We start from the raw sequence: 17,500 nt of genomic DNA, 5'->3' as shown, positions 1-17,500 counted from the left end.
GCTTGGCCCCAGTGATGTACTGGGCCGTACGCACTACCCTCTGCAGAGCCTTATGGTCGGATGCCTGGTATATAGGTCCTGGATGGTAGGAAGCTTGGCCCCAGTGATGTACTGGGCCGTACACACTACCCTCTGCAGAGCCTTATGGTCGGATGCCTGGTATATAGGTCCTGGATGGTAGGAAGCTTGGCCCCAGTGATGTACTGGGCCGTACACACTACCCTCTGCAGAGCCTTATGGTCGGATGCCTGGTATATAGGTCCTGGATGGTAGGAAGCTTGGCCCCAGTGATGTACTGGGCCTGTATGCACTACCCTCTGTAGAGCCTTATGGTCGGATGCCTGGTATAGAGGTCCTGGATGGTAGGAAGCTTGGCCCCAGTGATGTACTGGGCCGTACGCACTACCCTCTGCAGAGCCTTATGGTCGGATGCCTGGTATATAGGTCCTGGATGGTAGGCACTACTTCTGCAGTGATGTACTGGGCCGTATGGACTACCCTCTGTAGAGCCTTATGGTCTGCAGATGCCTGGTATGCAGAGCACTGTCTGGATGCACTACCCTCTGCAGAGCACTTGGCCCCAGTGATGCACTACCCTCTGTAGAGCCTATGGTCCCTCTGCAGAGCACTATCTGTAGAGCACTACCCTCTGCAGAGCCTATGGTCGGATGCCTGGTACTAGAGGTCCTGGATGGTAGGAAGCTTGGCCCCAGTGATGTACTGGGCCTGTATGCACTACCCTCTGTAGAGCCTTATGGTCGGATGCCTGGTATATAGGTCCTGGATGGTAGGAAGCTTGGCCCCAGTGATGTACTGGGCCGTGTGCACTACCCTCTGCAGAGCCTTATGGTCGGATGCAGAACAGTTGCCATACCAGGCGGTGATGCAACCGGTCCGGTTTATCAAGTCTGGGGTGTAAAAGTTTGATTCATCAAGATACGTGCCATGGATTTGGTCACAGGAACTGGTCACAGGAACTGGTCACAGGAACTGGTCACAGGAAGTGGCCACAGGAACCAACGTGTGTGTGTGTGTGTGTGTGTGTGTGTGTGTGTGTGTGTGTGTGTGTGTGTGTGTGTGTGTGTGTGTCTGCTTGTGTGCGTGCATATGTGTGTGTGTCTATTTAAATCAGTTGAATGATTCATGACAAGTAGCCATTACACAGGGAACAAGTGTCTCAACTCCAAATAGCGTTGAATTAAAGCAGGGGAATTAACAGCACAGATTCCTACAGCCTGGCAGAGAGACAGAGGGAGCAACAGGGAGAGAGAGAAGGAGAGAGTGCACTTAGAAGACAGGATGACTCGCTTTTACAAAATAAGACCAATTCATTGGAGAAATATCATCCTGTTTCAATCTCAAGTGGTCAGATGAAACCAGATCACATCTTGTTCTGACAGAACATTTGATCTAAATATTACTTCTCCTACTTAATGATGCACTTCTAATGTACCTCTCTAGAATACATCACTTCTAATGTACATCTCTTGGATACATCACTTCTAATGTACCTCTCTAGAATACATCACTTCTAATGTACCTCTCTAGAATACATCACTTCTAATGTACCTCTCTAGAATACATCACTTCTAATGTACCTCTCTAGAATACATCACTTCTAATGTACGTCTCTTGAATACATCACTTCTAATGTACCTCTCTGGGATACATCACTTATAATGTACCTCTCTAGAATACATCACTTCTAATGTACCTCTCTAGAATACATCACTTCTAATGTACCTCTCTAGAATACATCACTTCTAATGTACCTCTCTAGAATACATCACTTCTAATGTACCTCTCTAGAATACATCACTTCTAATGTACCTCTCTAGAATACATCACTTCTAATGTACATCTCTTGGATACATCACTTCTAATGTACCTTTCTAGAACACATCACTTCTAATGTACCTCTCTGGGATACATCACGTCTAATGTACCTCTCTAGAATACATCACTTCTAATGTACCTCTCTGGGATACATCACTTCTAATGTACCTCTCTAGAATACATCACTTCTAATGTACCTCTCTAGAATACATCACTTCTAATGTACCTCTAGAGAGGTATCTCTTGGGATACATCACTTCTAATGTACCTCTCTAGAATACAAGTACCTCTAGAGAGGTACCTCTCTGGGATACATCACTTCTAATGTACCTCTCTAGAATACATCACTTCTAATGTACCTCTCTAGAATACATCACTTCTAATGCACCTCTCTAGAATACATCACTTCTAATGTACCTCTCTAGAATACATCACTTCTAATGTACCTCTCTAGAATACATCACTTCTAATGTACCTCTCTGGGATACATCACTTCTAAAGTTCCTCTAGAGAGGTACCTCTCTGGGATACATCACTTCTAATGTACCTCTAGAGAGGTACCTCTCTGGGATACATCACTTCTAATGTACCTCTAGAGAGGTACCTCTCTGGGATACATCACTTCTAATGTACCTCTCTGGGATACATCACTTCTAATGTACCTCTCTAGAATACATCACTTCTAATGTACCTCTCTGGGATACATCACTTCTAATGTACCTCTCTAGAATACATCACTTCTAATGTACCTCTCTAGAATACATCATTTCTAATGTACCTCTCTAGAATACATCACTTCTAATGTACCTCTAGAGAGGTGATATATCACTTCTAATGTACCTCTCTAGAATACATCACTTCTAATGTACCTCTGAATACATCACTTCTAATGTAACTCTCTAGAATACATCACTTCTAATGTACCTCTCTAGAATACATCACTTCTAATGTACCTCTCTAGAATACATCACTTCTAATGTACCTCTCTAGAATACATCACTTCTAATGTAACTCTCTCGAATACATCACTTCTAATGTAACTCTCTAGAATACATCACTTCTAATGTACCTCTCTAGAATACATCACTTCTAATGTACCTCTCTGGGATACATCACTTCTAATGTACCTCTCTAGAATACATCACTTCTAATGTACCTCTCTGAATACATCACTTCTAATGTACCTCTCTGGGATACATCACTTCTAGTGTACCTGTCTAGAATACATCACTTCTAATGTACCTCTCTGGGATACATCACTTCTAATGTACCTCTCTGGGATACATCACTTCTAGTGTACCTGTCTAGAATACATCACTTCTAATGTACCTCTCTGGGATACATCACTTCTAAAGTTCCTCTAGAGAGGTACCTCTCTAGAATACATCACTTCTAATGTACCTCTCTGGGACACATCACTTCTAATGTACCTCTCTGGGATACATCACTTCTAGTGTACCTGTCTAGAATACATCACTTCTAATGTACCTCTCTGGGATACATCACTTCTAATGTACCTCTCTGGGATACATCACTTCTAGTGTACCTGTCTAGAATACATCACTTCTAATGTACCTCTCTGGGATACATCACTTCTAATGTACCTCTCTGGGATACATCACTTCTAATGTACCTCTCTGGGATATATCACTTCTAATGTACCTCTCTAGAATACATCACTTCTAATGTACCTCTCTGGGATACATCACTTCTAATGTACCTCTCTGGGATACATCACTTCTAATGTACCTCTCTGGGATATATCACTTCTAATGTACCTCTCTGGGATACATCACTTCTAATGTACCTCTCTGGGATACATCACTTCTAATGTACCTCTCTGGGATACATCACTTCTAATGTACCTCTCTAGAATACATCACTTCTAATGTACGTCTCTTGAATACATCACTTCTAATGTACCTCTCTGGGATACATCACTTATAATGTACCTCTCTAGAATACATCACTTCTAATGTACCTCTCTAGAATACATCACTTCTAATGTACCTCTCTAGAATACATCACTTCTAATGTACCTCTCTAGAATACATCACTTCTAATGTACCTCTCTAGAATACATCACTTCTAATGTACCTCTCTAGAATACATCACTTCTAATGTACATCTCTTGGATACATCACTTCTAATGTACCTTTCTAGAACACATCACTTCTAATGTACCTCTCTGGGATACATCACGTCTAATGTACCTCTCTAGAATACATCACTTCTAATGTACCTCTCTGGGATACATCACTTCTAATGTACCTCTCTAGAATACATCACTTCTAATGTACCTCTCTAGAATACATCACTTCTAATGTACCTCTAGAGAGGTATCTCTCTGGGATACATCACTTCTAATGTACCTCTCTAGAATACTTCACTTCTAATGTACCTCTAGAGAGGTACCTCTCTGGGATACATCACTTCTAATGTACCTCTCTAGAATACATCACTTCTAATGTACCTCTCTAGAATACATCACTTCTAATGCACCTCTCTAGAATACATCACTTCTAATGTACCTCTCTAGAATACATCACTTCTAATGTACCTCTCTAGAATACATCACTTCTAATGTACCTCTCTGGGATACATCACTTCTAAAGTTCCTCTAGAGAGGTACCTCTCTGGGATACATCACTTCTAATGTACCTCTCTAGGGATACATCACTTCTAATGTACCTCTCTAGAATACATCACTTCTAATGTACCTCTCTGGGAATCACATCACACTTCTAATGTACCTCTCTAGGATACATCACTTCTAATGTACCTCTCTAGAATACATCACTTCTAATGTAACTCTCTAGAATACATCACTTCTAATGTACCTCTCTAGAATACATCACTTCTAATGTACCTCTCTGGGATATATCACTTCTAATGTACCTCTCTAGAATACATCACTTCTAATGTACCTCTCTAGAATACATCACTTCTAATGTAACTCTCTAGAATACATCACTTCTAATGTACCTCTCTAGAATACATCACTTCTAATGTACCTCTCTGGAATATATCACTTCTAATGTACCTCTCTAGAATACATCACTTCTAATGTAACTCTCTCGAATACATCACTTCTAATGTAACTCTCTAGAATACATCACTTCTAATGTACCTCTCTGGGATACATCACTTCTAAAGTTCCTCTAGAGAGGTACCTCTCTAGAATACATCACTTCTAATGTACCTCTCTGGGATACATCACTTCTAATGTACCTCTCTAGAATACATCACTTCTAATGTACCTCTCTAGAATACATCACTTCTAATGTACCTCTCTGGGATACATCACTTCTAATGTACCTCTCTGGGATACATCACTTCTAATGTACCTCTCTGGGATATATCACTTCTAATGTACCTCTCTAGAATACATCACTTCTAATGTACCTCTCTGGGATACATCACTTCTAATGTACCTCTCTGGGATACATCACTTCTAATGTACCTCTCTGGGATATATCACTTCTAATGTACCTCTCTGGGATACATCACTTCTAATGTACCTCTCTGGGATACATCACTTCTAATGTACCTCTCTGGGATACATCACTTCTAATGTACCTCTCTGGGATACATCACTTCTAGTGTACCTGTCTAGAATACATCACTTCTAATGTACCTCTCTGGGATACATCACTTCTAATGTACCTCTCTGGGATACATCACTTCTAATGTACCTCTCTGGGATATATCACTTCTAATGTACCTCTCTAGAATACATCACTTCTAATGTACCTCTCTAGAATACATCACTTCTAATGTACCTCTCTGGGATACATCACTTCTAATGTACCTCTCTGGGATACATCACTTCTAATGTACCTCTCTGGGATACATCACTTCTAATGTACCTCTCTGGGATACATAACAAAATACTCTCAGAACTGTTTCCAACATATAGGCCTTTAATCTCTGCTTCCTGTTATCCAAAGCATCATGGATATATGTTCTATGACTAATGTTGCTACCGCTGTTAGGCCTCTTGCCCTTCTGTCTGGTTGGCACACAGAGCTTGGCAATGGGCACAGGAATGGCATCTCACGTGTATGTGTGTATGTGTGTTACATTCACACACACACGCACACACACACACACACGTAGGGCCGACAACACTACACTAACGGCATCCTGTCCTGCTGTGCGGTTGCAGATACAGTCTCTATTGGAGTGATGAGTAAGCAGCAACCTGATTGCTGCACTGAACAGAGAGAGCATCCAGTCAGCATGGAGAGGTACAGGTGTAGGATCTTAATTTGATCCCCCTGTTGCAGGAAATTTCAGACTTGATTTTCACTTACGAAAAATGTATCAACCTCTACGAAAATGCACATTAATTATAATCCTAATACTACAGGATTGTTTTCTTGCTATAGCAAATGTGCTCATATTATGATCCTACATCTGTACAAGGAGGGTTCCCTCATTCAGCAGGGTTGAGGGGAACACTGACTTTGTTTCTGATATGAAACCTGATGAGATTGATGAAATTCATGTCCTATTCTTTGGCAGGTGTGGAATCCTCTTTCACCTCTGGATTCCATATATCTATGATGAAAACTTTCAATGATCTCTATGAAGGCATCAAGGGAACAGGTGGGTTAAATTGTACACGAAAGAGAACATATAATTTCTATAATAGATGAATAGATGTAGTTGACGGATAAACCATAATGGGGTCCATCTAATCCTTGTGAAAGCCTAGAATTCTGGGAGAGAGGAGAAGGGAGAACAGTGGTAGGATGTTCCTGTATGGACACACACACACACACACACACACGCACACGCACGCACGCACGCACACACACACACACACACACACACACAGACAGCACTCTGCAGGCAGAAACACTGGCTACAATTCCTCTCATTCCTGAGTTGTTTGAATCATATATACAGTGACTTCAGAAAATATTAATAACCCTTGATTCATACCACATGTTGTGGTGTTACAGCCCGAATTCAAAAATGATTCAATATATTTTTTTCCTCACCCATCTACACACAATAACCCATAATGACTAAGTGAAAACATGTTTTTAGAAATGTTTGCAAATGTATACACAAATATCTAAATTACATAAGTATTAACACCCCTGAGTCAATACATGTTAGAATCACCTTTGGCAGCAATTACAGCGGTGAGTCTTTCTGGGTATGTCTCTAAGAGCTTTGGACACCTGGATTGTACAATGTATGCCCATTATTATTTTCAGGATTCTTAAAGCTCTGTCACACTGGTCATTGCTAGACAACCAGATTTAAGTCAAAACTGTACCTCGGCCACCCAGGAACATTTACTGTCGTCTTGGTAAGAAACTCCAGTGAATATTTGGCCTTTTAGGTTATGGTCCTGCTGAAAGGTTCATTCATCTCCCAGTGTCTGTTGGGAAGCAGACTGAAGCAGGTTTTCCTCTAGGATTTTGCCTGTGCTTTGCTCCATTCCGTTGATTTTTTAATCCTGAAAAACTCCTCATGCCTTAACGATTACAAGCATACCCATAACATGATGCAGCCACCACTACACTTGAAAATATGGAGAGTGATACTCAGTAATGTGTTGTATTGGATTTGCCACAAACAACATAACAAACAACATAACACTTTGCTTTGCCACATTTGTTTTGCAGTATTAGTGCAGTAGTATTAGTATTAGTATTAGCAGTATTAGTGCAGTAGTATTAGTATTAGTATTAGCAGTATTAGTGCAGTAGTATTTGTATTAGTATTAGCAGTATTAGTGCAGTAGTATTAGTATTAGCAGTATTAGTGCAGTAGTATTAGTATTTGTATTAGCAGTATTAGTGCAGTAGTATTAGTATTAGTATTAGCAGTATTAGTGCAGTAGTATTTGTATTAGTATTAGTAGTATTAGTGCAGTAGTATTAGTATTAGTATTAGCAGTATTAGTGCAGTAGTATTAGTATTTGTATTAGCAGTATTACTGCAGTAGTATTAGTATTAGTATTAGCAGTATTAGTGCAGTAGTATTAGTATTTGTATTAGCAGTATTAGTGTATTAGTATTAGTATTAGCAGTATTAGTGCAGTAGTAGTATTAGTATTTGCAGTATTAGTGCAGTAGTATTAGTATTAGTATTAGCAGTATTAGTATTATCCTGCCTGTTGCAAACAAGGTGCATGTTTTGGGACATTTTTATTCTGTACAAGCTTCCTCCTTTTCACTCTGTCAATTAGCTTAGTATTGTAGAGTAACGACAATGTGGTCTTTGTGGTTGAATCTATCTTTGAAAGTAACTGCTTGACTGAGGGATCTTACAGATAATTGTATGTGTGGGGTACAGCCATGAGGTAATCATTCACAAATCATGTTAAACACTGTTATTGCACACAGAGTGAGTCCATGCAACTTATTATGTGAGTTTTAAAAGCACAATTTTACTCCTGAACTTCTTTAGGCTTGTCATAACAAAAGGGGTTGAATAGTTCATTCTGCCTTTCATTCTGATTCTCATAGCCTCAACAAAACCATGGACTGGTACTGGTACTGTGGATAAAAGGCCTACCAATCAAATTGTATTTGTCACATGTGCTGAAAACAACAGGTGTAAACCTTACAGTGAACTGCTTACTTACGAGCCCTTAACCAACAATGCAGTTGGAAAAAAGTAACTGAGAAACATTTGCTAAATAAACCAAAGTAGAAACAGAAGAAAATAACAATAACCAGGCTGTATACAAGGGGTACCAGTACAGAGTCAATGTGCAGGGGTACGAGTTAGTCAAGGTCATTTAGGTCATATGTACATGTAGGTCGGGGTAAAGTGACTATGCATAGATAATAAACAGAGAGTAGCATACGGGAAGAGTGTGAAGGAATGTGTGTGTGTGTGTGTGTGTGTGTGTGTGTGTGTGTGTGTGTGTGTGTGTGTGTGTGTGTGTGTGTGTGTGTGTGTGTGTGTGTGTGTGTGTGTGTGTGTGTGTGTGTGTGTGTGTGTGTGTGTGGTTAGGGTCCAGTGAGTGTACATTGAGCCTGTGCAAGAGAGTCATTGCAAAACATAAAAGAAGCCTATGAAATGAATGACTTAAGCTTCGCCACAAAGGCAGAGTTTTCATCCCTGTTTTCTGCTCTGGGGGGTGGTCTGCATTGCTAGCTCAGACACAGCCACTGAAGCTCAGATCAACACCCTCAGTTTGGAGACATCAGAGAGAGAAACTCAAGATCAACACCCTCAGTTTGGAGACATCAGAGAGAGAAACTTACAGAAAGTCTGAATGAAAGAAACAGAGACTCTTGTGGAAGATGAAAATAAATAAAAATCACATTCTACACATTTTGCCATGGGGCAAAGAGAACATGTGCAGCTTTATAGCTAATCTCATGATATTCTACACATTTTCCCATGAGGTTGAGAGAAAATTGCTGTTTTATAGCTAACTTTCTGCCATTTATATTGCCATTGGTCAGAGATAAACAGTTTTATAGCTAATCATGCTATTGTACACATTTTGCAATTAGGCTGAGAGAATTTAGCTAATTTTCTGCAATTCTACACACATTGCCATGAAGCAGAAAGAAAAATATAGCCGTTTTATAGCTAATCATGCTATTCTACACATTTGTCAATGAGAATGAGCAGAAATGTTGCAGTCTGACAGTTAATTTACTGTCATTCAAGGCCTACTATATCTGGGGGTGGGGTGGAGGGGGTGGCACACTATAACCCGCTGCGGGGTATGTGGTATACCAGTGTTTACTAAACCTACAACTCCAGACATTGGATTAGAAGTCACAATATGGGGACAGCTGAATGGCAGAATGAAAGTCTTCTGTATGGGTTGGGATTTCTATTTTGGATCTTTGTTTTGCTGATCTACGTTTGGCAAAAGATTGGGATAAATAGTCTATCATTTATAGACTGAAACAATAATGTCGCTGCCAATAGTTCACTGCAGCCTGGCACCAGGCCACGATGGTGTTGTCTATTATGACGGGGTTATCTATTATGACGGGGTTATCTATTATGACGGGGTTATCTATTATGACGGGGTTATCTATTATGACGGGGTTATCTATTATGACGGGGTTATCTATTATGACGGGGTTATCTATTATGACGGGGTTATCTATTATGACGGGGTTATCTATTATGATGGGGTTATCTATTATGACGGGGTTATCTATTATGACGGGGTTATCTATTATGACGGGGTTATCTGTTATGACGGGGTTATCTATTATGACGGGGTTATCTATTATGACGGGGTTATCTATTATGACGGGGTTATCTATTATGACGGGGTTATCTATTATGACGGGTTATCTATTATGACGGGGTTATCTATTATGACGGGGTTATCTATTATGACGGGGTTATCTATTATGACGGGGTTATCTATTATGACGGGGTTATCTATTATGACGGGGTTATCTATTATGACGGGGTTATCTATTATGACGGGGTTATCTATTATGACGGGGTTATCTATTATGACTATTATGGGGGTTATCTATTATGACGGGGTTATCTATTATGACGGGGTTATCTATTATGACGGGGTTATCTATAATGACGGGGTTATCTATTATGACGGGGTTATCTATTATGACGGGGTTATCTATTATGACGGGGTTATCTATTATGACGGGGTTATCTATTATGACGGGGTTATCTATTATGACGGGGTTATCTATTATGACGGGGTTATCTATTATGACGGGGTTATCTATTATGACGGGGTTATCTATTATGACGGGGTTATCTATTATGACGGGGTTATCTATTATGACGGGGTTATCTATTATGACGGGGTTATCTATTATAAAGGGGGTTATCTATTATGACGGGGTTATCTATTATGACGGGGTTATCTATTATGACGGGGTTATCTATTATGACGGGGTTATCTATTATGACGGGGTTATCTATTATGACGGGGTTATCTATTATGACGATTATGACGGGTTATCTATTATGACGGGGTTATCTATTATGACGGGGTTATCTATTATGACGGGGTTATCTATTATGACGGGGTTATCTATTATGACGGGGTTATCTGTTATGACGGGGTTATCTATTATGACGGGGTTATCTATTATGACGGGGTTATCTATAATGACGGGGTTATCTATTATGACGGTGTTATCTATAATGACGGGGTTATCTATTATGACGGGGTTATCTATTATGACGGGGTTATCTATTATGACGGGGTTATCTATTATGACGGGGTTATCTATTATGACGGGGTTATCTATTATGACGGGGTTATCTATAATGACGGGGTTATCTATTATGACGGGGTTATCTATAATATGACGGGGTTATCTATTATGACGGGGTTATCTATTATGACGGGGTTATCTATTATGACGGGGTTATCTATTATGACGGGGTTATCTATTATGACGGGGTTATCTATTATGACGGGGTTATCTATTATGACGGGGTTATCTATTATGACGGGGTTATCTATTATGACGGGGTTATCTATTATGACGGGGTTATCTATTATGACGGGGTTATCCTGTTATGACGGGGTTATCTATTATGACGGGGTTATCTATTATGACGGGGTTATCTATTATGACGGGGTTATCTATTATGACGGGGTTATCTATTATGACGGGGTTATCTATTATGACGGGGTTATCTATTATGACGGGGTTATCTATTATGACGGGGTTATCTATTATGACGGGGTTATCTGTTATGACGGGGTTATCTATTATGACGGGGTTATCTGTTATGACGGGGTTATCTATTATGACGGGGTTATCTATTATGACGGGGTTATCTATTATGACGGGGTTATCTGTTATGACGGGGTTATCTATTATGACGGGGTTATCTATTATGACGGGGTTATCTGTTATGACGGGGTTATCTATTATCGTCATACAGTAGGCCGAGGGTAACGTTAATGCCTTATCATGCTATGGGTGAAACCTCAAGACCAAACAGCAGTAGGCTACCTGCTTTTTAACAGGTGTGTAGGCTATTTGAACTCAATGTCTTATGACATAGCAGAAGATTAGTCACACGTGCAAACGTAAACAAGATCAAAGTTAGAGTAATATTTTTATTTTACCTTTATTTAACTAGGTAATTCAGTTAAAGAACAAATTCTTATTTTCAATGACGACCTTGGAACAGTGGGTTAACTGCCTTGTTCAGGGGCAGAATGACAGATTTTCACCATGTCAGCTCTTGCAACCTTTTACTTGTCCAATGCTCTAACCACTAGGCTAGCTGCCTCTAACCACGAGGCTACCTGCCTCTAACCACTAGGTTACCTGCCTCTAACCACTAGGCTAGCTGCCTCTAACTACTAGGTTACCTGCCTCTAACCACTGGGCTACCTGCCGCCCGTGAGAGTAATGCATAGATATGGGTCAAATACAGTTTTCGGGTCTTACCTTGGAAAAGAAAGGCTCTGCTCTCATTGTGGAACCCCTGAACTTGAAAAACTCCAGCGTAAGACTCTCCCAACTTCAGTTCATCGAATACGTTGATGCGGAGGGCTGGATCGACACCAAAGCCTAGAGCTGGATGAGAGAGACCGGATAGATAGAAAGAGTCCGGCCGCGGCAGAGATAGCGTTAGTTCAGCACCATGGACAGCGACCGTCAGTCCGACACCTTGGTGTGGACACAGCGCAGCCGGTTATTGCTGCTATATCATGATGTAATGCTGCGAAACTTAGCCTACAAACCTCTATTCTGATAGGTTACAACTTCCTACACAGCCAAAATGGTAAAATGATTGTAAAACATGAAAAATAAGAAATACATTAATTCAGTTATCAACTGAAACCACGTCACAGTAACATACTAAAATCAAAACATGACAGTTATGGGAAATCAATCAACATAATTGCGTAACAAAATGCGGACATTTAGCTTACCTGGGAAGATGGCAAATGTACTGTACAATAAATAAAGTTTGAATGGTCCCATCATGAATGGAAAATAATCACAACAATTAGTCCATGCTTATCTGTCCACTTTCAAAAATACTGCTGGTACTAAAATACCGCAGGCGATTCGCGTCAGTCAGAAGAAAACCTCATGCTCGCAAAATGATGCGTCATCTAATATTGACCGTCGGCGTTCTTAGAACTTTTAAGATCAATTAGAAATAATTGACGTCAAAATATTCCATTCAGCATCCGTGATGATTCAGAAGAGAGCGATGAAGACAGGCGCAACATCATCACTATACGGACTGCTAGGTGGTGAGTGAGTGAGAGGAGGCTGGTATGTAGAGACTCATGGAAAGCGAACGGATAGCGTCTGTGGACAGCGTTCCTGCCCCCTTTTGGTCTACGGTGGAACACAATCAAGGAGATGATTTCTCAACATTACCAAATGACCGTAGGAGAGTGGCATTTAACGTTTGCTATTCAATGATAGTAATTCAATCAGCAAATATTTTCAGCTGGGCGTTTTTCGTGATCCTCTGATGTGCTTAGCCTACTGCACATGTGTTTTTCAGGGTGGCAAAACAATCTTTAGAAAATACAAAATGTTCCCTTCAATATTAAAATGCATTGAGAGCTACATTCCATGTAACACACCTTCAGCCAGTAGAGAGAAGAACTCCCTGGGCATCTAAACGATTAACATACCATTATCATTAACATCCTCTATGTCATCAACATACCATTATCATTAACATCCTCTATGCCATCAACACACCATTATCATTAACATCCTCTATGTCATCAACACACCATTATCATTAACATCCTCTATGCCATCAACACACCATTATCATTAACATCCTCTATGCCATCAACATACCATTATCATTAACATCCTCTATGCCATCAACACACCATTATCATTAACATCCTCTATGCCATCAACACACCATTATCATTAACATCCTCTATGCCATCAACACACCATTATCATTAACATCCTCTATGCCATCAACACACCATTATCATTAACATCCTCTATGCCATCAACATACCATTATCATTAACATCCTCTATGTCATCAACACACCATTATCATTAACATCCTCTATGCCATCAACACACCATTATCATTAACATCATCTATGTCATCAACACACCATTATCCATCAATGTCATCAACCATTATTAACATCCTCTATGCCATCAACACACCATTATCATTAACATCCTCTATGCCATCAACACACCATTATCATTAACATCCTCTATGTCATCAACATACCATTATCATTAACATCCTCTATGCCATCAACACACCATTATCATTAACATCCTGTCCACCATTATCAGGTTAATTACTCTTAAAGAACAGATGCACACTCAGCAAGCCGGTCCGTATGAACTGTAGTTAAAAGGCTCTTTGCACCTTGTCATTTCCACAATCCTTCAGTTGTCAAGTAAGGCATATCTCTTAGAAGTCACGCCCACCCTGCATATATTCAGAACCAGAAGGCACATGTCTGGTAGTTCTATGTTAATCAATAAGATGGATATAATTACATTTTATACCTAGAAGGAGGGATGCATTGCTGCAGTGTTGCCTGGAGCAACACACAAACACACACACACACACACACACACACACACACACACACACACACACACACACACACACACACACACACACACACACACACACACAGGTTGCACATAACCTGGACTCACACATATACACACAGGGTCAGATAACACACAGGGTCACACACAGTAGTCACATGGACTATACACACAACACACACAAACACACACATATAAACACATTTACAGACACATATACACACACAAACACACACATATACACACACATATACACACATATAAACACATATACACACACACACACACACACAAACTGAGCCACATGTCACCAGTTGCCCTTGAGAATATATTGAGGAGAGACAGGTTGCCATGGAACCTGGAGGCTCATTAGCATATGCATGAGGGTCAGATAATGACACAGGGGTCACACGGATCAGTAGTCAGGGCTTGATGGACTATATAGTATAGAAACTCTGAACAGCTCTGTAGTATGTTAAACTCTATACAGCTCTGTAGTATGTTAAACTCTATACAGCTCTGTAGTATGTTAAACTCTATACAGCTCTGTAGTATGTTAAACTCTATACAGCTCTGTAGTATGTTAAACTCTATACAGCTCTGTAGTATGTTAAACTCTATACAGCTCTGTAGTATGTTAAACTCTATACAGCTCTGTAGTATGTTAAACTCTATACAGCTCTGTAGTATGTTAAACTCTATACAGCTCTGTATGTAAACTCTATACAGCTCTGTAGTATGTTAAACTCTATACAGCTCTGTAGTATGTTAAACTCTATACAGCTCTGTAGTATACAGCTCTGTAGTTAAACTCTATACAGCTCTGTAGTATGTTAAACTCTATACAGCTCTGTAGTATGTTAAACTCTATACAGCTCTGTAGTATGTTAAACTCTATACAGCTCTGTAGTATGTTAAACTCTATACAGCTCTGTAGTATGTTAAACTCTATACAGCTCTGTAGTATGTTAAACTCTATACAGCTCTGTAGTATGTTAAACTCTATACAGCTCTGTAGTATGTTAAACTCTATACAGCTCTGTAGTATGTTAAACTCTATACAGCTCTGTATTATGTTAAACTATGTTTTAAACTCTACAGCTCTGTAGTATGTTAAACTCTATACAGCTCTGTAGTATGTTAAACTCTATACAGCTCTGTAGTATGTTAAACTCTATACAGCTCTGTAGTATGTTAAACTCTATACAGCTCTGTAGTATGTTAAACTCTATACAGCTCTGTAGTATGTTAAACTCTATACAGCTCTGTAGTATGTTAAACTCTATACAGCTAGCTAGCTAGTATAGAGGGTTAATATACAGCTCTGTACAGTATAACACTCTATACAGACAGTATGAGGTTATAATCTCTATATTATGCTCTGTTAGTATGTTAAACTCTATACAGCTCTGTAGTAGGTTAATGGGTTGTTCTCTAGAGTTTGTATAGAGGGTTGTTCTCTACATCTCTATATTATGGTAGTCAGAGTTTGTTAAACTAGCTATATAGCTCTGTCTCTATATTATGGTAATGTCAGAGTTTGGAGGTCTAGCTAGCTACAGTATAGCTCTCTCTATATTATGGTAATGTCAGAGTTTGGAGGTCTAGCTAGTATAGAGGGTTGTTCTCTACATCTCTATATATGGTAATGTCAGAGTTTGGAGGTCTATACAGCTCTGGGTTGTTCTCTATACAGCTCTGTATATATGTAATGAGGGGTTGTTCTCTACATCTCTATATTATGGTAATGTTTGGAATATAGAATAAAATATAAGTATATACAAGACAGGAGTTGTTCTCTATATAATATGGTAATGTCAGAGTTTGGATGTATGTCTATAGGTCTACAGGTTTACATGTAGGAGGGTTGTTCTCTACATCTCTATATTATGGTAATGTCAGAGTTTAGAGGTCTAGCTAGCTACAGTATAGAGAGGGTTGTTCTCTACATCTCTATATTATGGTAATGTCAGAGTTTGGAGGTCTAGCTAGCTACAGTATAGAGGGTTGTTCTCTACATCTCTATATTATGGTAATGTCAGAGTTTGGAGGTCTAGCTAGCTACAGTATAGAGGGTTGTTCTCTACATCTCTATATTATGGTAATGTCAGAGTTTGGAGGTCTAGCTAGCTACAGTATAGAGGGTTGTTCTCTACATCTCTATATTATGGTAATGTCAGAGTTTGGAGGTCTAGCTAGCTACAGTATAGAGGGTTGTTCTCTACATCTCTATATTATGGTAATGTCAGAGTTTGGAGGTCTAGCTAGCTACAGTATAGAGGGTTGTTCTCTACATCTCTATATTATGGTAATGTCAGAGTTTGGAGGTCTAGCTAGCTACAGTATAGAGGGTTGTTCTCTACATCTCTATATTATGGTAATGTCAGAGTTTGGAGGTCTAGCTAGCTACAGTATAGAGGGTTGTTCTCTACATCTATATTATGGTAATGGAGTTTGTTCTCTACATCTCTATATTATGGTAATGTCAGAGTTTGGAGGTCTAGCTAGCTACAGTATAGAGGGTTGTTCTCTACATCTCTATATTATGGTAATGTCAGAGTTTGGAGGTCTAGCTAGCTACAGTATAGAGGGTTGTTCTCTACATCTCTATATTATGGTAATGTCAGAGTTTGGAGGTCTAGCTAGCTACAGTATAGAGGGTTGTTCTCTACATCTCTATATTATGGTAATGTCAGAGTTTGGAGGTCTAGCTAGCTACAGTATAGATGGTTGTTCTCTACATCTCTATATTATGGTAATGTCAGAGTTTGGAGGTCTAGCTAGCTACAGTATAGAGGGTTGTTCTCTACATCTCTATATTATGGTAATGTCAGAGTTTGGAGGTCTAGCTAGCTACAGTATAGAGGGTTGTTCTCTACATCTCTATATTATGGTAATGTCAGAGTTTCATCCGTGTGAATGCAGTGTTGTGTTGCTAAATGAATGACCCCCTGTAGTTAATGGAACCCAGTTCTTTCAGCTGACATTACAGCAGCCTCTGTTACCTGCTGATGAGTATTCACACGGCAACACACACACACACACACACACACACACACACACACACACACACACACACACACACACACACACACACACACACACACACACACACACACACACACACACACACACACACA

General features: G+C 39.7%; 1 protein-coding gene across 1 annotated transcript in view; it reads right to left on the bottom strand.

The window, feature by feature from the left end:
- LOC127919694 (protein NEL-like) overlaps positions 1 to 13,105 on the bottom strand; it is a gene marked incomplete at its 3' end in the record, with an annotated part of 96,653 nt that extends 83,548 nt beyond the window's left edge. Inside the window, exons 1-2 of the mRNA XM_052503475.1 lie at positions 12,723 to 13,105; positions 12,235 to 12,363 (exon numbers count right to left, since the gene is read on the bottom strand). Of these exons, the coding sequence (XP_052359435.1) occupies positions 12,235 to 12,363; positions 12,723 to 12,777 (184 nt within the window). The remainder of the gene's footprint in view (positions 1 to 12,234; positions 12,364 to 12,722) is intronic.
- Between the last annotated feature and the right edge of the window lie 4,395 nt (positions 13,106 to 17,500).

Source organism: Oncorhynchus keta, unplaced genomic scaffold (assembly GCF_023373465.1).
Source record: "Oncorhynchus keta strain PuntledgeMale-10-30-2019 unplaced genomic scaffold, Oket_V2 Un_contig_17384_pilon_pilon, whole genome shotgun sequence".
Classification (NCBI taxonomy): domain Eukaryota; kingdom Metazoa; phylum Chordata; class Actinopteri; order Salmoniformes; family Salmonidae; genus Oncorhynchus; species Oncorhynchus keta.
The sequence above is the reverse complement of the archived record's forward strand: the minus strand, read 5'-3'. Positions and strand labels throughout refer to the sequence as shown.